Below are 20,331 nucleotides of genomic sequence, written 5' to 3'. Positions count from 1 at the left end.
GGGGTGAGCTCCCCTTGCTCGGTCCCTGCTCCTGCCAACCTAGCAGTTCGAAAGCACGTCAAAGTGCAAGTAGATAAATAGGTACCGCTCTGGCGGGAAGGTAAACGGCATTTCTGTGTGCTGCTCTGGTTTGCCAGAAGCGGCTTAGTCATGCTGGCCACATGACCCGGAAGCTATATGCCGGCTCCCTCGGCCAATAAAGCGAGATGAGCGCCGCAACCCCAGAGTCGGTCACGACTGGACCTAATGGTCAGGGGTCCCTTTACCCTTTACCTAAAAGAAAGCGAATACGAAGCTGAAACGTAAGCTTCCGATTTCTTTGCTGGTGCACAGGAGGGATGGAGGAGGAGAGAGTTATTCTTGATGGTCCAGCGCAGGCTTCCTCAATCTCAGCCCTCCAGATGTTTCGAGACTACAATTCCCATCATCCCTGACCACTGGTCCTGCTAGCTAGGGATCATGGGAGTTGTAGGCCAAAAACATCTGGAGGGCCGAGGTTGACGAATCCTGGTCTAGCGCTTTCTCTGAATGCAGCCAGCCGCTGTCTCTTTTCTTTTTGAAAATATTCATGTCTTTTGTATCTAATTCACTCTTGTTCCTGTCTTCAGCTCCTCAGATGCACACGGGTGGAAGTGATGGGGACACGGTGAGCCATGATAGTGTGACTAGTTCTAATGATGCTAACAGTGGGGAGCACACCTTCTTCGTCAGAGACTTAGTCAGGCTTGATTCCATTGCTAATCACTCTAGCACAGGTACTAGATACGTTGGGTTTCACTAACTGCACACCCTTCTTCTGGTTCAGTGGTTCCCAATTGGTGGTCCGTGGACCCCAGAGGGTTCCGTGCGACCCAACCGGGGGGGGGGGGTCCGCGGCACCATCCACATAACAGAAACTACCATAGAGGTCTCAACATTTTCAAAAGCGGGGGTCCTACTTTTGGCTTTTGAAAAACAGGGGGTCTGCAGTCCTTAGCTCATTGGGAACCACTGTCCTAATACATTGCTGACTTGAATTTCCCTTGCGTCGTTCTCTCTGTTTGCAAGAAATTGTGTACCGTGACGTTTTGAGAGTTGAACAGCCGAATCCATAAGGACACAGTTCACGGGGTGATCATCAGGAAACAAACGGCATGTGTCAATCGCAGTCTGAGTGCATGTTTCTACATGGGTTCAGGCATAGAAGTATCTCACTGGTGTTATTCTGCATAAAGGGGGAATAACTGGGGACAATATTAATGGGAAAGGGGGGGGGACATGACACAGTGCTGTTGATTAATAATAAGGAAGTGTAGCTTTGTGTCTGCTTGGAACTTGAATTCACCCACCCTAGAGCAATTTAGTCTTCAGAAGCCAGTGAATAAGGCAAATTCTTGTACATACATGTAATCTGTTGATAAGAATAGAGCATGCTGTTCAAATTACAAATTGGCAAACAACCCGCTGGCAGGAAAAGCATTGTGTTATATGTATATAAAAATGTATATTTGAACTTGGCTTACATTTCGGGGAGGAAAAAGGGGAAATTGCTAAGAAGCAGCTGCATACTCAATGTGGAATATAGTGTTTCAGCCAAAGCAGCAATAACTTGCATCAGGTAGAAACATTATAGATTGTAACCAACATTTGGTGGCCAGATACGAATGTGCATTTAGGGTTTTCTTTGGTTTTTCCTTAGCTCTGTGTAGTGTATTTTTATGAATACTCCTTAAATGTTTTCTTCCCCCTCTCACTCAGCCTTTCAAATGATATATGTTATGCATTTTAAATAAAGACAAAACTGAAGGCATTGCCACACACAGATCTTCCTCATAGCCTGTCCATGTTTTTCCTCTTCTCTCACTTTCTGGACTAAACTTTCTGACATCTTTCCTTTTTAAAGCGTTTTGAGTCTCTCTTTCCTGTGTAGATGGCCTGGCTGTTTTTGCCTTGTAGACGACTAAACATTCCTTCTCTCTGATCTCTCTTGCTCTGCTTCTTGCTCTGTGCTGTCCCTTGGTGCCGCATTTGTCCTTGGTGTGGGGTGCAGACTTGCATGGCGCGAAGCCTTGGAGGCAAATGTGCACTAATTCTGCCCTTGAATGTTAACCACTCCAGGTAAATTTTCCCATTTATTAATGGGGTTCTTTTGTCACTTGATGCGCAAGGAGTAGTTAGAGGGTTTTTCCCCCTTAACCTGATATTGTAAACAATGACCAATTGGTGTGGCACACTTACCGTATTTTTTGCTCTATAAGACTCACTTTTCCCCTCCTAAAATGTAAGGGGAAATGTGTGCGCGTCTTATGGAGCGAATGCAGACTGCGCAGCTATCCCAGAAGCCAGAACAGCAAGAGGGATTGCTGCTTTCACTGCGCAGCGATCCCTCTTGCTGTTCTGGCTTCTGAGATTCAGAATATTTTTTTCTTGTTTTTCTCCTCCAAAAACTAGGTGCGTCTTGTGGTCTGGTGCGTCTTATAGAGCGAAAAATACGGCACTTGTAAGAACGAAGTTAGGCACTTTCCATTAATCGGTTAATTGCAGCTTGGGCACAATGCCAGGAAGCCCCCCTGGCAATAAGCAAAAACACAGATCCCGTTTGCCGTTAACAAGCTATCCTATAAGGAGATGCGCTGCAGAACTTCTGTTTGGTACTTGGCACAAGTTCATGTTGCATGCATTTCTACTTCTGACCATCTTCGTGCATCTAATGGACTTAACGAGGGGGCTATAGCAGAGAGATGCTGGGTTTTCTTAGGCTCTGTGACCGTTGGGCAGCTGCTGGGATTGGCAGCCGCTGAGATCCCTCATACTGCTGACCCACAGCAGCACGAATGAGAAGCTGGGGGTTGCTGTGCTGTGAGAGGCCTAGACCCCAAGGCACAGCCGAGGTCTGACCGGTTAATTCAGTAGGATTGTGTAATGGGCAAGTAGCTAACAGCAGTGGGCTAACTAGCTTCTATCACAGAGAAGAGCAGACTAATGCATATTATTGTGGGGTATGTGGTCAGTGCTGTTTTTCTAGAAAAAGGTGCTGGAACTCACCACAAACGTCTCCCTTGTTCTCTTATAATGGACACGGGTGGCGCTGTGGTCTAAACCACTGAGCCTCTTGGGCTTGCCAATCGGAAGGTCGGCAGTTCGAATCTGAACGACGGGGTGAGCTCCCGTTGCTCTGTCCCAGCTCCTGCCAACCTAGCAGTTCGAAAGCACAACAGTGCAAGTAGATAAACAGGTACCACTGTGGCGGAAAGGTAAACGGTGTTTCCGTGCGCTCTGGCACTCGTCACGGTGTCCCATTGCGCCAGAAGCAGTTTAGTCCTGCTGGCCACGTGACCCGGAAAGCTGTTTGCAGACAAACACTGGCTCCCTCAGCCTGAAAGCAAGATGAGCGCCGCACCCCATAGTTGCCTTTGATTGGACTTAACCATCCAGGGGTCCTTTTTACCTTATAATGGCCCTGGGAATGGTCCTTATTCCTCTGGGGAGAGTTACCATTTGTCAGCTTCAATAACGTCCTGCTGAAAATTCGCTCTGCAGATCAAACAAACCTTTTCATTCTGTCTCCGCTGCTGCTCTTTCCCCTTCACACTCTAAATATTATGTGAGGGTAATTTTTGTGTGCTAGGCACCAAGAGTCCCCCCACCCTCCCCCAATAATGTAAAACATCAAATGTGGGCTTGCCGGTTGGGAAATAATTTGCTAGAAGATCTGTTGCATTTTTCCTCCCTGCAGGTGCTCAGTCCGATCAGGGTTATGGTTCTAAAGATGAACTTGTAAAGGATGATGCAGACAGTCTTCATACAACAGATACACTTGTAGAAAAAGCGCTTGTTGCCAAAGGCGATGACTTAATTGGAGGTATGGCTTTGACAATTTTATTCGCTTTAGTGGTGCTTTATTAAGTAAAGCGAACGGACCTTGTGTGTTTTTGATCTTGCTAGGGAAAGCACACGTTCAGTATGTTTACAGCCTCCACCTGAATCTTTCAGAATAAAAAGGTTGGAGAAACAAACAATTGATAAAGCGCAGCTAGAGTTCGCTAGGCTGTGCTTTTTAATAGCAGTACAGTGGTACCTTGGGTTAAGTACCGTATTTTTTGCTCTATAAGACTCACTTTCTCCCTCCTAAAAAGTAAGGGGAAATGTGTGTGCGTGTCATGGAGCGAATGCAGGCTGCGCAGCTATCCCAGAAGCCAGAAGAGCAAGAGGGATTGCTGCTTTCGCTGCGCAGCGATCCTTCTTGCTGTTCTGGCTTCTGGGATTCAGAAAGTTTTTTTTCTTGTTTTCCTCCTCCAAAAACTAGGTACATCTTATGGTCTGGTGCGTCTTATAGAGCGAAAAATATGGTACTTGATTTGTTCCAGAGGTCCGTTCTTACCCTGAAACTGTTCTTAACCTGAAGCACCACTTTAGCTAATGGGGCCTCCCGCTGCTGCCGTGCCACCGGAGCACGATTTCTGTTCTCATCCTGAAGCAAAGTTCTTAACCCGAGGTACTATTTCTGGGTTAGCGGAGTCTGTAACCTGAAGCGTATGTAACCTGAAGCGTATGTAACCCGAGGTACCACTGTACATAGCCAGGAGAAGTCCAGCTGATTTGAGCCTTCTCTTTCATTGTTGATGCTCTCTGTGCAACGTAGCTGTCGGAGACCCTCATGCATCCAGAGCTAGGAATTTCAGGGCAGAAAGGAGCATAGGGGAAAGTGCTCACTCTTGCCACTGCTCACTCACCTGGAGGGGATGGGGAAACAGGTAGCAACAACAAGGAGAAACAGCAAGGGCCCTGGGCTGGGGGTGAGTGAGTTTGGCAGTGGGTCCGCTTGCTGGAATGTGGGCTGAGGTCGGTACCCAGGGCTGCTAGTCCTGACTAAGTGACTACCAACCATCTGTCTACTACGTGAAATACTGAGGGTGAGGGTGCTTAGCAAGTACATGTCCTAAATTGTGGAACACCCTCTCCAAAGAGGTCTTGCATCCCCTCCTCATCTCTGGACTTTTTAGTCTGCAGCCAAAAGTTGGCTTTTCAGGGAAGTCTTTGGGCTGTTTTAGGGTGCTGTCATCATTTTCATTTGCAGCCACTATTCCCTGCCCCCCCCCCGTTTAAAATGTTACCTTTTGTGTGTTAGAGTGTATGGAATTAAACTCTGTTTTGTTTGATTAAAGTTACGCACCGCTTGGTTGTAAAAAACAAAACAAAACACCTCAAAGTGGTTTAAACTCTGTTTTGTTTGATTAAAGTTACGCACCGCTTGGTTGTAAAAAACAAAACAAAACACCTCAAAGTGGTTTAAATTTAAATATTTAACTAAGTGTAAGTTCCAGAAAGAAGGGACATGGGTGGCGCTGTGGGTTAAACCACAGAGCCTAGGGCTTGCCGATCAGAAGGTTGGCGGTTCGAATCCTCGCAACGGGGTGAGCTCCTGTTGCTCAGTCCCTGCTCCTGCCAACCTAGCAGTTTGAAAGCACGTCAAAGTGCAAGTAGATAAATAGGCGGGAAGGTAAACGGCGTTTCCGTGCGCTGCTCTGGTTCGCCAGAAGCGGCTTAGTTATGCTGGCCACATGACCCGGAAGCTGTACACCGGTTCCCTTGGCCAATAAAGCAAGATGAGCGCCGCAACCCCAGAGTCAGCCACGACTGGACCTAATGGTGAGGGGTCCCTTTACCTTTAAGTGCCAGAAAAGTATTGGCCTGGCCTAAAATCCATTTTATAAAATGGTAGAAATGATACTTCTTTGCTGCAATGCACTGGTTTTGAGCTTCTGTTTTACTGACAGAGCATTTAACTCTTTGCCCTCTCTCCCTTCCCTTTTGAAGAATTTTGTGTTGCCGGTGAGTCTGTTGAAAAGCCACATCATCATGCAGAACCACACAGTCCGGTTGAAGTATCTTTGCACCCGTCAAGCAGCATCGTCAAGATTCCCTCTTGTGTTTTTGATAGCACCGGCAGGAAGAGCAGCAGTGGTGAGTTAGTGAACACACTTTGGTTATTTTAGCTATAAAATGGACAGCCAGTTAGGCAAGCCTGATCCTGCCCAAGAAAACGTCTTTGATGTGTCAGGCGCTGGAATGTGTATAGGAATAATAAAGACCAGCGCTTGTGAGTAAATGCAGAATGCCTTTTCTCTTGCTGAGATGTTTCGCCATACATCTGGGATTTCTTGCAGTGGAGGAGGGAGAGGAATAAATCTCTAGCAACTTTTGTACAGAATTAAGCCCTGCATTAAAAAAATACTAGTTTGGCAGGTAGGTCCCTTCTGAACTTTCCAGTACCCTTGCCCAGCGAGAGGTTTAGGACTGTAGCTGTTTTTATTTTGAAAGTGTCCAACTTTAATATGCTTCTTGGAAAAGCATGTTGAATGTAACGTGTAGTTTTGCCTGCCAGCTCATCAAATTATTTTGCTTTTATGTTTTTTGTGGTCCCTCTTTTGTATTCTCCTGTGCTTTTCATGCATTTTGCATTCATCATTTTTGCATTTCCTGGATCGATGCATCGTTTTATTCATGCTCACGTTCTTTGTTCCTATGTTTATAGGAACGGGATCCAGTCCTCTTTTCATAGCTCAGGATACCGTTGAAGATTCCGTGTTTGACAGCAACACTTCTCCCAAGAGAACCAGCGAAAAAGGGAATAAAAAGCAGAAGCTTTTTTCAGAAAGGAGCTGCAGTTTCAGCTCCGAAAGCAGGGCAGGCATGTTGCGGAAGAAAAGCAGCCTGGATTTGAATACCAGCGACGTAGCCATCATGATGGGCGCGGATGCAAAGATTCTTACAGCGGCTCTGTCTGGGACCAAAACATCACCGCCGCCCCACGTGAGCAAACTTCACAGCTTTGACACCGCAGGTGGCGGGCTGTTCTTCTCTGCCACAGACACGACTAGGACTCGTGTGAGCGAAAATATTTGGGAAGCAGAGTCTAGGTCGTCCCCTGTTCTGGAGGAGCCTGATGAAGGGCAGGAACAGCTTGAAAATGGGCATGATGACCGCACGGCCAAAGCGGAGATCGCCAACTCCAAACCTCTTGAAACCGCGCAGCCCCAAACGGAGCAGGCGGAACCCAAAGACGCAGCGAACAAGAGAAGTAGTTTATATGGCGTGGCCAAGCCTGTTGAGCGAGAGGACGTTCAGGTGGGCCTGGACCCTTTGTCTTTGCTGGCAACCGAGACCGCAGAGCCCAAACCCGCCGAAGAGGAAGAAAAGTTGATGTCGCCGGTCGTGGCGCGCAACCTGGCTGACGAGATCGAAAGCTACATGAACCTGAAAAGTCCGCTCGGCAGCAAATCTTCCAGCATGGAGCTCCACAGGCCGGACGGCGTGGGCCAAGAGGCAGCCTCCCCATCTCTCCTAGGCCCTTCTCTCGAGAGGAGGTCGAGTTTGCCCTCCGATTCCGCTCCGCCAGCCCAGGTTCCGAACGTGAGCCGGAAGAGCCCCGCCGTCTCCAGGTCCAAAACGTTCACCGGGAGACCGAAACAACTGGCCCTTTCGCGTAGCCAAAAAGAACGGTCGACATCTTTGACGGGCTTGGGCAAAACTTCGCCGCAGGCTTCGTTGGGCGCGGTCGTCACAACTCTGTCCGGTCTGAAGCTAGACCACATATTATCGGGACCTAAAATGGACGTCCTGAAATCTGGAATGAAACAAGCGGCTCATGTCGCCAGCAAAGTGTGGGGTGCTGTGTCCTCAGCATACAGCTATTCAGACGATGAGGTAAGTTTGAATTTGTTTGTTTTATTTTTTATTTTTTTAAAAAAACATTTTTATTTGGTTTACAAATATAATTTTATAACAATCCATATACATATCCATATATAGAGATCCTCTGGATCTCAAGACCCACCCCCTTCATGGGTCCTGTTGTCAATATTTGAAACTGTATATTATTCCAAAATCTATATTTTATATCAATCTAGATTATCCAAAACGCTTGTTACATTCCAAGTGAGGTTAAAATCCTGCTGATGTTTTCATCTGCTTGCAATGATCTCCTAAATATATTATGATTTTTTCCCATTTTTTTTTTAAAAAAATTTGTTTTTGTCTTCTTGGTTCCTGAGCTTTCCCATCAGTTTTGCCATTTTGGCATAGTCCATCAGCTTAGTTTGTCATTCCTCTCTCTGGCGGGGACTCTTTCTTCTTCCCATCTTGAATTTATATATATTTTTAATGGTTTCTAGGAGCCTGGTGATAGCTTGCTCTTCACAGGCAACTCCCGATTTTTGTGGGGGTTACATTCTGCTCTTCCATGTGTGTAATAGCGTGAAATTGCATATATTGGAAGCGCCCTGGAGAGTTCTCCTGCCTCGTGCGGAGGCGCTTTCTGAATCCCAAAAGAAGAGAATGTCCTCTTTGGACTCTGGGGAGGGTCTCCTCATGAGCTGGAGGCATATCAGGGCTTTGCTGAGGCCTCCTTGGGACACGGGTGGCGCTGTGGTCTAAACCACTGAACCTCTTGGGCTTGCTGATTGGAAGGTCAGCGCTTCGAATCTGCACGACGGGGTGAGCTCCCGTTGCTCTGTCCCAGCTCTTGCCAACCTAGCAATTTGAAAGCATACCAGCACAAGTAGATAAATAGGTACCTCTGCGGCGGGAAGGTAAATGGTGTAGCGGTGTAGTAAGCGGTGTAGTCCTGCTGGTCACATGACCCAGAAAGCTGTCTGTGGACAAACGCCGCTTCCCTTGGCCTGAAAGCGAGATGAGCGCTGCAACCCCAGAGTCGCCTTTGACTGCACTTAACCATCCAGAGGTCCTTTACCAATGGTTGGCAACCTAAGGCCCATGGGCCACAAGTGGCCCACGGGGGTTGTTTTACCGGCCCACGAGCCGCTTGCTCGGAGAGTCCCCACGAGCTGCGCTAAACTGGCACAGCACAACGCAGGGACTCACTTTTGCAGCAGCTGAAATTGCATCTGCGCAGACGCAGATGCCGGAAATCGCGGGCGCACACGTGATCCGGCCCACAGAGGGGGCTCTGCGGCAGTGAACCAGCCCAGGCAAGGTAAGCCTTGCCGACCCTTGTCCTTTACCTTTACCTTTTTACCTGCCTAACAGCTGACTTCCAGGGTGCAGCCGCTGCTTCCCCACCCATCAGCAATGGAAGCCACACCTTCTCTCCAGCTCATGTGGCATCCTTGACTGGCACAAGTGCAAGGAAGAAGCTGCCCTGCGTTTCTGCTCTGCAAGCCGTCCCTTCAGCTGTGCTGGTCCACGGTGGAACCACGATGTCCTTCTGGCTCGCATGCGTGGACTAGAGGGACAAGATGGCTTCCACAGCTGGCTGTGCAGAAGCAGCAGTAGCGGCTGTTCTACCCCTGACGTCAGCTGTTAGACCTTCCCCAGAGGAAGGAACTTTGGATATGGTTGTTTTTTTTTAAAAAAAGAGCCCCTTACACTGTGAGGTCTATTCCTTTTCGAAATGGCAAGGAATTTCAAAAGCAGTTTGTGCTGTGAACAGCCTGCTGTACAGAGGGATGGGGAAGATGGCCCAGAATTCCACAAGCCCATAGACACAACTAAAGAAGGTAATTGGAGTCTGGCTGCGTATTCTGTCTATATATTATGGCCGTTTCCCCCCCTCAAGCAAAGTTAAGTTTCCCAGTTCTGTTCCCTCATGGCTGTGTGCCTCCAAATTCCTTCTGGCAATCCTCTTCTGCTAGCTGTTCTTCGTCTTCTGTCTGCAGTGAGTTGGCTGCAAATGCTAGGCATTTAGGAGACAATTGCACTTGAAATACAAGTCCACTACCTTGCTTTTTTTTCTGCGTGTGTGGTTTGGGAGCTGCACGGCCAGGGGAAAAACAATGCTATCCAGGGTTGTAAAGACTGCAGAGAGAATAATTGGGTGCACTCTTCCCACCTCAGATCAAATTTATGCTGCCAGGTGCCATAAGAAAGCGGCAGAGATAGCGCAATATAGTACGCACCCTGGAAATGATCTCTTTCAGCTTCTGCCTTCTGGAAGAAGGAATAGGGTTATAAAGGCCAGGACTAGCCGCCTGAGAAACAGTTTCTATGCAAATGCAATTCTGGTTCTAAACGCAGCATAAGGGGTGTGTTTTATAGTATAGTTTATTTTATAGTATAGTGTATTTTAAAATGGGGTTTCAGAGTTTTTAGGGGTTTTTATAGTATAGTATACTGTATTTTAAAATGGGGTTTCAGAGTTTTTAGGGGTTTTTGAAGGTTTTATGTAGTTTTTCAATTTCATTGTTCTGTATGGGACAATGACAATAAAGATATCGTATATCGTATCGTATATCGTAGAGTGATAACTGAATGTCAGAGAAGTAACGTGGGTTGTCATTGATAAGAGATATTGAACTTGTCTGTCATTTCTCCTCCTCCCCCCCCCTTTCACCTGAAGGAAGAAACCAGCCGACCTGACTTCACCTTTGCTGCTGGCTTTGAAGATCATATCCTAGGAGTCAATCAGCCGCCCAAAATGGGAATCGCAGGGCTTGCCACCAGTGAACTTGCCCAGAGCACCACAAGTCTTGGAAGCAGCAACAGCAGTGGCGATGTAGGGAGACAGCACTTCCAAACAGGTATTCTCCTCACCTCGCAGCTAGGCTAGGCTGTCTGACACTTGAGATCAAGGTGCTGAAAAGTTCTAGTTGCCAGGTAATTTGTAAGGTTAGAAGAGCTCCATTCCAGAAACTCCTGGGTTAGGTGTTTGTGGCATTCAGCATCGAGGAGACCAGGAGGTAAATATATGAGCTTGAATCCTGCTGGTAGACAGCTGCCCTGGACACAGAATTAACCTGCACCTCCATGGACAGCTGTGAGTCCAAAATGACTCCCAGGCTGTGTACCTGGTCCTTCAGGGGCACAGTTACCCCTTCAGGACGAGGGAGTCCTCCACACCAGCCCGCCTCCTGTCCCCCCAAAACAGTACTTCTGTCTTGTCAGGATTCACCCTCAATCTGTTAGCCGCCATCCATCCTCCAAAGCACAAACATATCAAGACTTTACAGTGGTACCTCTGGATGTGAACGGGATCCATTCCAGAGCCCTCTTCGCATCCAGAGCAGGACGCAACGTGTGCGGGTCGCGATTTGTCGCTTCTGCGCATGCGCGTGACATCGTTTTGCTTGTCTGAGCATGCGCGAGTGGCGAAACCCAGAAGTAACGCATTCCATTACTTCTGGGTCGCCGCAGAGCATAACCTGAAAACGCTCAACCTGAAGCGACTTCAACCTGAGGTATGACTGTACAGTGGTACCTCAGTTTTCGAATGTCTTGGAAGTCGAACGTTTCAGTTTTGGAACGTTGAAAACCCAAAAGTCAATGCTTCGATTTTCGAACACTTTTCAGAAGTCGAATGTGCTTCTGTATAGAGTTTTCCTTAAGTAAATGCTTCCAGAAATGCACACTTCGGTTTTTGAACGTTTCGGAAGTCAAATGGTCTTCGGGAATAGATTACATTTGAAAACCGAGGTACCTCTAAATATATATATATATATATTTCCCTAGTAAAATACGTGCTTAAGGCTTATCCGCATGCCAAAATCGGTTGTTCCTATGTTTCTCAAGCTGTCTTCACATTTTCCTCTGTTGCCTTACCTTCAGCCTTGAACGTCTTCCCATTCCATTTGTGCAGGTGAAGTTCAGATTCCAAGAAGTATGAAAGGTCTGGATTCGGAGAAGTCAGAACATGGCTCTTCCCACAACACCAGTTTGTCCAGCATCTTCCAAAATTGTGCCATGGAGGTAAAAATAGTTGATCTTCTGCTAGATTTATTTCGAGGCATGTTGGAGACATTTGATACTATCAGTACCTGGTGGAACCAGATCTTGTTCATCAATATATAAAATGAATTGAAAACAAGCATTTCAAGTTTTTTTTTTATTTTAAAAAATAATCAAGTCAACTATTTTAAAACCTGCAGCAATTTCTCTTTAAAGTTCCACTTGAGAATGTTCACTTTAAAGTTACATGATGATTTGAAAATACCTTTTGTTCTTCAGATTCAGCCTAAATGGAATCTATTGCCTTTTCAGACACAGCCTGTATATATTCCGTCCACACACAAATGCTCAAAGGATCACGGTCGAGGCAATTGCATATCCCTTGTGCAATAACAGTTAACAAAATATGTCACGAGAGTAAGGATTCTGAGATGTGTTAATTAGGAGAAGCTTTGAAGGAACTTTAAAAAAACCCCAAGGGCTCTGAGTTCTAAATATTTGTAAGCGGATTTCCACTTTCATAATGGGATTCCGATTCCTCTCGTTCTTGCTGTAAGCTGACCTTGCACTCTCAGAATCTGCTCCAGAAGTCCCGTTATGCAAATGGCCGTCTGTTCTGTTCACACGTACAGCCTCTGATACATAAAACCCATAACGATTGTAATTAGTTGTTGCTGTTGTTGTTGTTGTTTCGTTAGGTCTTAATGTCAAGTTGTTCTCAGTGTCGTGTATGTGGAGCTCTAGTTTACGACGAAGAAATCATGGCGGGATGGACAGCGGATGACTCTAATCTGAATACTACATGCCCATTTTGCAAAAGCACTTTCTTACCTCTTCTTAATGTGGAATTTAAAGACCTGCGTGGTCTTGCAAGGTTGGTTCATTTGCCGCTGCATGAATCCTTAAGGGCCTTTAAGTGCTGCGTAGATATTTCCAAGTTCCATCATATGCAGCTTGTGGCAAATTTAAATGGTAGCTGTTGGGATAAAGGACATTCCTTTGCTTCCTTTGACACCTGAACCGTCCTTTGGCTATATTTCTGGCTTCTCGTTCTCTGTTCTTTTCGCACAGCAAAATAAGTGTGTGCAGGGCTTTTCTTTCATTTAAAACAATTTTATTGCCTGAGAATCTTTTACACGATAATGAATTGGTGGGTGGCTCTCATTTATTTATTTTATTTTTATTTACAACTAAAATGTAATGTCTATATCAATTTCTGGTCTATAACAGTTAATTGCTGAAGCCAATTGTAAATTCTGACTGTAGTTAATGTACCCCCGAAATAGGACATTTTGCATTCCAATCTTTTTCGTTCGCTTTGGTTTTTTTGCTCCTGTTTCCTTATTAGCTTGCTTTTGAAACCGAGTACCTCTGGCGATAGTTTGCACAGCAGCAACATTCCATTAACCACGGATTCTCTGGAGCCAAAGGCTGTTTCAAGCCCCGCTACTGATCTGATCAGTTTTGCCGAAACTTCAGATATGAACCAGACCATCGCTGAAGAAAACAGCACCGCAGCGAAGCAAAGGTACGAAAGAGAGAGAGGCAGGGCAGTTCTTCGTTTCTGGGGTAATTCATGCAGCCTCTTGAAAAGCAGACATTAGCTTTGTTTCAAAAAATGTTTGGAAGAACAGTGTGTACTCAAATCTAGTGGACAATCTGGTGGTACACAAGAGATCCGTGTTTGTTAAGTGCAGAGACCAAGGCAAGTATACCTGAAAGAGCGTCTCCACCCCCATTGTTCGGCTTGGACACTGAGGTCCAGCTCCAAGAGTCTTCTGGCAGTTCCCTCCCTGCAAGAAGTGAGGTTACAGGGAATCAGGCAGAGGGCCTTCTTGGTGGTGGCACCCGCCTCCTGTCAGATGTCAAGGAGATTCGCAATATTCCAATATACCTGAAGGAGCCTCTCCACCCCCATCGTTCAGCCTGGACACTGGGGTCCAGCTCCGAGGGCCTTCTGCTAGTTCCCTACCTGCAAGAAGTGAGGTTGCAGGGAACCAGGCAGAGGGCCTTCTCAGTAGTGGCACCTGCCCTGTGGAACGCCCTCCCATCAGATGTCAAGGAAATAAACAACTAGCTGACTTTTAGAAGACATCTGAAGGCAGCCCTATTTGGGGAGGTTTAAAATATTTGGTGTTTTATTGTGTTTTTAATTCCCTGCTGGAAGCCGCCCAGAGAGGCTAGGGAGGCCTGGCCGGATGGACAGGGTATAAGTAATAAATTATTACCGTGGTACCTCTGGTTGCGAATGGGATCTGTTCCAGAGCCCCGTTCGCAACATGAGCAGAACGAAACCTGCGTCTGCGCATGCGCAGGTTGCGATTTGCCGCTTATGTGCATGCACATGACATCATTTTGAGCGTCTGCGCATGCACGAGCGGCGAAACCCGGAAGTAACCCTTTCCAGTACTTCCGGGGCGCTGCGGGACACAACCTGAAAAGATTTAACCTGAAGCAAACGTAACAAGAGGTATGACTATATATTATTTATATATGTGTGTGAGCAGACTGCTGCACTCGGCTGGCTTCATTTATGGTAGAATGAGATGAATCCAAATGCCCTTTACAAAATTGCAGTGGCAGTAGACAAAGGGTTTAGTTCCAGGACTTTGCTCCCCCTCTTCCTTCCAGTAGCCTTTCTGAGTTTTCCCCAAAGGCCTCTGCTAAGGAAGGTTTTCCATGGTTTCCTTCTGTGCCATCACGCATCCCGTTCCAAGAGGGGTTTCTCGGAGGCTGGGTGGGGAAGTAATCTTCCACCTGGACACTTCTGCAGATGGAATAGTTATCAAAGTGCTCTGTGCATTGAAGTCTGATAGAAATCCTTCCCTCTAATAGCAAACTCAGCTTGTAGCCCAAACTGGGTGACCAAGAGATGAGAGGGAGGTATCAGCATGCTCGTGGCGATCCCAGGGTTTGCAGAGGTACAAAGAAGTGTCTCCCTCCCCTGGATTAGCATTGCCAAATTTAAAATTATATTATGAAGCAGAATGTTGAATTTGGGTAAGAGATTGGATTAGATTGGAAAAAAACTATTATATTGGATCTTGAAAGTTTTAATAATAGATACGGATGGCATGCATATCTTAATTACGAGAAAGTAAAAGTCAATAAAGAATTTACAAGTCATATATTAAGAGGTGCATTATATAAAGTTTGGAACAAATATAGATTACATCTGGAACTACAGACACCTTGGTGGATATCACCGCTGGAAGCATATGCTATCAAAAAAAGATACGCTAATATGCCTAGATTAAAATGTGAAGTACTGGATGGAAGAAAAATCAGTAAGGAAAGATAGTAAGAATATATAGATGATTTGAGAAGATTGTAGAATGCAAAGATTATTGTAAATTGTATAATGTGGAGGAAATCGAGTGGGGGCGGAGGGAAGTGGGAGGAAGGAGAAAAGAATAATACGATGGATTGAGGAAATGTAAATGTACAGTGCTACCTCAGGTTACATACGCTTCAGGTTACAGACTCCACTAAACCAGAAATAGTACCTCAGGTTAAGAACTTTGCTTCAGGATGAGAACAGAAATCGTGCTCTGGCAGCACGGCAGCAGCAGGAGGCCCCATTGGCTAAAGTGGTGCTTCAGGTTAAGAACAGTTTCAGGTTAAGGACGGACCTCCGGAACGAATTAAGTACTTAACCCGAGGTACCACTGTATAGGGGGATGGGGAAGAAATGGTGTTGGCTTTGGTACATCTGTATTGTAATGTAATATGTGAAAACCAATTAAAAAGAAGAAGTGTCTCCCTCCCCAGGAGAAAAACCGATCTATCAATGACTGAATACTGAGGGCGGGATTCGCCTAACGGACCGTGCTGGCTGAAGGGCTTCTGCCTGCACCATGGGGCTTACCCCCTTCTTCTCCCCATCGTGTGCCCTCCCCCAAATTGGATGGGGGTTTGGGGGAGAACATAGGGAGAGGAGAGGGGGTCATGCACCTGGGAAACTTCCATTGTAGTGTGATGTTGAATTCCATCCTTTCGTTTTAAGCACTGCTGTCGCAGGAGGAGGGGACAGGGACCTCAACCCCCCAAGGCCCTCTGCTACAAGCAGCGCCTCGCAGCGAGGAGGTTCTTTGACTCGGAGCCATAGCGTTGGTGGTCCGCTGCAAAACATTGATCTCTTGCAAAGGCCGGCTCATGGCATCTCAACCGTCAGCCTACCCAACAGCTTGCAAGAGGCGGTGGTAAGTTGTTGGCAATAACTGCATGTTAAGCTACAGATAGGTAGCCGTGTTGGTCTGCCATAGTCAAAACAAAAAATTTTTTTTCCTTCCAGTAGCACCTTAAAGACCAACTAAGTTAGTTCTTGGTATGAGCTTTCGTGTGCATGCACACTTCTTCAGATACACTGAAACAGAAGTTGCCAGATCCTTCTATATAGTGAGAAGGTGGGGAGGGGTATTACTCAGAAGGGTGGTGGGAATGGGTGATTGGCAGATAGCTGTGATGAGCCTGCTCATGGCATCTCCACCTTTTTCCTGTAAGACCTATTGCAGTCGTTAAGAGTCGTCAACAGGCTCATCACAGCTATCTGCCAATCACCCATTCCCACCACCCTTCTGAGTAATACCCCTCCCCACCTTCTCACTATATAGAAGGATCTGGCAACTTCTGTTTCAGTGTATCTGAAGAAGTGTGCATGCACACGAAAGCTCATACCAAGAACTAACTTAGTTGGTCTTTAAGGTGCTACTAAAAGGAAAATTTTTGTTTTGTTTTGCATGTTAAGCTGATTTGTTGGTAGCAAGTGACTGCATGTGCTTTGAGATCCTTTGCTAGCTACAGAGAGTGGGTGGGGGGGAAGAGATTCTCCAAGAGCTTTTATCTTGTGTACAGTAAACGCAGGTGGCGCTGTGGGTTAAACCACAGAGCCTAGGGCTTGCCGATCAGAAGGTCAGCGGTTCGAATCCCTGCAACGGGGTGAGCTTCCATTGCTCGGTCCCTGCTCCTGCCAACCTAGCAGTTTGAAAGCACACCAGTTCAAGTAGATAAATAGGTACCGCTGCAGCAGGAAGGTAAACGGCGTTTCCGTGCGCTGCTCTGGTTCGCCAGAAGCGGCTTAGTCATGCTGGCCACATGACCCAGAAGCTGTACACTGGCTCCCTCGGCCAATAAAGCGAGATGAGTGCCGCAACCCCAGAGTCGGCCACGACTGGACCTAATGGTCAGGGATCCCTTTACCTTTACAGTAAACCAGTAAGAGGTGAAGAGGTGCTGCAAAGCTTTCTTTTCCTTGTATAGTTTGTTTTAATCCCTGTCGCAATGCAAACATTCCAAATGTTCTAAGGGTGATGTGTTTCAGCAACTTTTGTTATAAAGAAAGCTGTGGAACTATAGCAGTGTGTCGTTTTAGACTCGAGTTTGCATTGCTGCAAACTTCCCCAGCCTGGTGCCCTTCAACTGTTTTGGATTACAACGCCCTTCAGCCCCAATCAGGATGGTTCAGTAACAGAATCATCGAGTTCTAAGGGACCCCTAAGGGCTATCTAGTCCAACCCCTTGCAATACAGGAATCTCAGCTAAAGCATCTATGACAGGTGACCATCCAACCTCTACTTAAAAACCTCCAAGGAAGGAGAGTCCACCACCTCTCGTGGGAGACCATTCTACTGTTGAACTGCTCTTTAGTCGGAATCTCCTTTCTTGTAACTTGAAGCCATGGGTTCGAGTCCTACCCTGCAGAGCAGGAGACAACAAGCTTAGTCCCTCTTCCATGTTACACCCCTTGAGATATTTGAAGATGGCTCTCATATCTCCTCTCACTCTCCTCTTTTCCAAGCTAAACACCCCCAGTTCCCTCAACTATTCTTCCTAAGTCTTCGTTTCCAGACCCTCGATCATCTTGGCTGCATTATTTTGGGCCACTTGCTCTCAGAGTAATGTAGCTCAGGGACACCTCAAGGTGTTTCATTGGCGAGAGAAGCCATCCAGCATCATTTGCGGATGAATGATTGTTGAATGTTTTTCAGGATCCCTTAGCCAAAAGGGCCAATCCTTTACCTGTGTCCGTCCCGTATTTGAGCCCCCTGGTACTAAGGAAAGAGCTGGAATCTTTGCTGGAGAATGAGGGAGAACAAGTGATTCACACCTCCACGTTCATCAATCAACACCCCATCATTTTCTGGAACCTGGTGTGGTATTTCCGACGCCTGGACCTCCCGAGCAACTTGCCAGGACTCATTCTAACATCAGAGCACTGCAATGAAGGCGTGCAGGTGAGTTCTGCACAGGTACTTCCAAGACGGCAGGTGCACCTGGCGATGTTTGTTTTGTTTTGCCCTTGCAAACCTTAAAAGAGGGTAACCTGTTGGTTTGTTTTGCCTTGGTATCCTGCCTCCATTTGCCTTGGTGACAGAAACAAATACTGACAATATTGAATAGAGGCTAGTCATCTATTGCAGGTGTTCAGAGTCTGTTGGGGGGGGTGTATTTTAGTGCATGCTGCTGATAGAAAGGGCGACCCCTAAAAAGCAATTGTTCTATTTCAAAATATAGTTGGGGAGATACATACTTAGAGTACAACTCAGACAAAGGTAGGCACATGTCCCATTGGTTTTCAACGGAACAAAGTTAAATTCTTCAGTAAAATAATCACTGGGATTTAAAGTGCTCAACTTTGGGGAGAATAAGAAGAGTTAGAAAACAGCTTGATCATTTAGGAAATAGCTTGGGTGTGTTGGAGAGAAGATTGTGATTTGCTTGGGGAATGTGTTTAGAAGATGTGAACAGACCATGTAGAAAATCGGCTTCAGCTATGGATTACATAAATAAGGCATTTCAGTTTAGAAATGTAATTACCGTATTTTTTGCTCTATAAGACTCACTTTTTCCCTCCTAAAAAGTAAGGGGAAATGTGTGTGCATCTTATGGAGTGAATGCAGGCTGCGCAGCTATCCCAGAAGCCAAAACAGCAAGAGGGTTCGCTGTGCAGCGATCCCTCTTGCTGTTCTGGCTTCTGAGATTCAGAATATTTTTTTTCTTGTTTTCCTCCTCCAAAAACTAGGTGCGTCCTATGGTCTGGTGCGCCTTATAGAGCGAAAAATACGGTACTTAAGATGGCAACTTGTTTCTGTGGAGACACTGTGTTCTTTTCGTGAATGTTCATAAGCCGATGGCTTTTTCAAAACCAGCTCTGTAAACAGATCAATATTGTGGATATGATGCAAATCCTTTCCTGTTTCTGAAATTGGCTTTGTTTAAATGGGAGGAGGCCATGTGCTCTAGACAAATGTTCCTCGCTAGAGAACTCCGCCAACAAAGGGTGAAATTAGCATTGTGCACCCGCCATTGCAAAACTGCTGGCAAGAGAGCTCGGTCTGTGGCAAAGTGATAAGAAAGCGTGTTTCCTCTCTTCCAGCTTCCTCTGTCAAATTTGTCTCAAGACAGCAAGCTAGTGTTTATCCAACTTCTGTGGGACAATATCAATCTTCACCAAGAACCTGGGGAACCTCTGTACCTATCTTGGAGAAACTTCAGTGAGTAAAAGTATACATTTCAAAACCTGTTTTGAGAATAAGACTCTTCACCTGTGCTCGACGGTCATCGATATTTGCCCATTTTTTCCAAAATGACTGCCCATGTTCCTTGATAGGTCAGCACTCGGACCAAGTACCCGCAGCCTTGGTGGATGAAAAGCTTGGATACAACTGCTTGGAGGCTAGTTGCTAGTACAATCTACTAATAGGCCAGTGGTTTTCAACCAGTGTGTTGTAGCACCCTGGGGTGCCTTGAATGGTGGTCAGGGGTGCCGTGGGCAACACTGGCTTCTGTCCCTCTTTCCTTCCTCCCATGCCGTCTCATATCTCTGCCTCCCAAAGTCTTGCACAGCTGTTATTGCAGCAGCCCTGGCTATAAGCTCCACAGGCAAATGGTGCCTCTGAGAGGCACCTCTCTTTGGGGTGGGGTCTGGGGCAGCTCAGAGACCAGGGACGGTGGCAGCAGCTGCCTGGAGGACTCCCAAGGAGAAGGGAGAGGAGGCTGGGGGAACACTCCACAAGGGAGGGTGTTCAAAAAAAAGGGTGAGGCTGCTAGCTCTGCAGGAAAGGGGTGACATAACTCCTGGTATGCCCCGCAGAGGACCTTAAGGTCCTTGAATAATCATAGTTTAGAGGTCCCGGGCCCTAAGGAAGTTAGATTATCCTCCACCAGGGCCAGGGCCTTCTCAGTGATTGCTCAGACTTGGTGGAATGCTCTGTCCCATGAGACCAGGGCCCTGCAGGATTTAACTTCCTTCCGCAGGGCCTGTAAGACAGAACTATTCCGCCTGGCTTTCAACTTGAACTTAGCCTGATCTTTTATTCCCCTTCCTTCCCTTCCATTTTTATGAAGATTACCCGCTCTGGGATCCCACAGCTTATTCTCCCCTGGTCTCCATGCTGGCCTAAATAGGACTAATATAGCCAGCTAGCCCTGGTGATCATCTAATGTTTACTGGATGGATTGCATGCACAGAAGTGGTCCCTCCAGTTGCGGAAGCCTTGGGACCTGACCGGAGCTCCGGAACGGATCCTGTCTGCAAGCAGATAGATACCACTGTATTTCCTATCAGGGACCTTCTATGTGCAGCTGTAATCCCTAGCCTGAAAGCTGCTTCTCCTTTCCTCCTCCAGTTGCCAAAACTTCTTCCTCTCTCCTCCTTTGCCCTGTATTTCT

General features: G+C 46.6%; 1 protein-coding gene across 1 annotated transcript in view; it reads left to right on the top strand.

Annotated features, from left to right (window-relative positions):
• DENND4C (DENN domain containing 4C) overlaps positions 1–20,331 on the top strand; it is a 92,267-nt gene that overhangs the window by 68,778 nt on the left and 3,158 nt on the right. The window contains exons 20-30 of the mRNA XM_083592679.1: positions 609–755; positions 3,716–3,841; positions 5,797–5,943; positions 6,515–7,686; positions 10,337–10,517; positions 11,573–11,682; positions 12,360–12,535; positions 13,010–13,189; positions 15,668–15,863; positions 17,649–17,894; positions 19,037–19,154. Coding sequence (XP_083448805.1) covers positions 609–755; positions 3,716–3,841; positions 5,797–5,943; positions 6,515–7,686; positions 10,337–10,517; positions 11,573–11,682; positions 12,360–12,535; positions 13,010–13,189; positions 15,668–15,863; positions 17,649–17,894; positions 19,037–19,154 — 2,799 coding nt within the window. The remainder of the gene's footprint in view (positions 1–608; positions 756–3,715; positions 3,842–5,796; positions 5,944–6,514; positions 7,687–10,336; positions 10,518–11,572; positions 11,683–12,359; positions 12,536–13,009; positions 13,190–15,667; positions 15,864–17,648; positions 17,895–19,036; positions 19,155–20,331) is intronic.

This window comes from Podarcis filfolensis (assembly GCF_964270895.1).
Source record: "Podarcis filfolensis genome assembly, chromosome: 17".
NCBI lineage: Eukaryota > Metazoa > Chordata > Lepidosauria > Squamata > Lacertidae > Podarcis > Podarcis filfolensis.
Note: the sequence above shows the minus strand (reverse complement) of the source record. Positions and strands in the feature narration are given on the sequence as shown.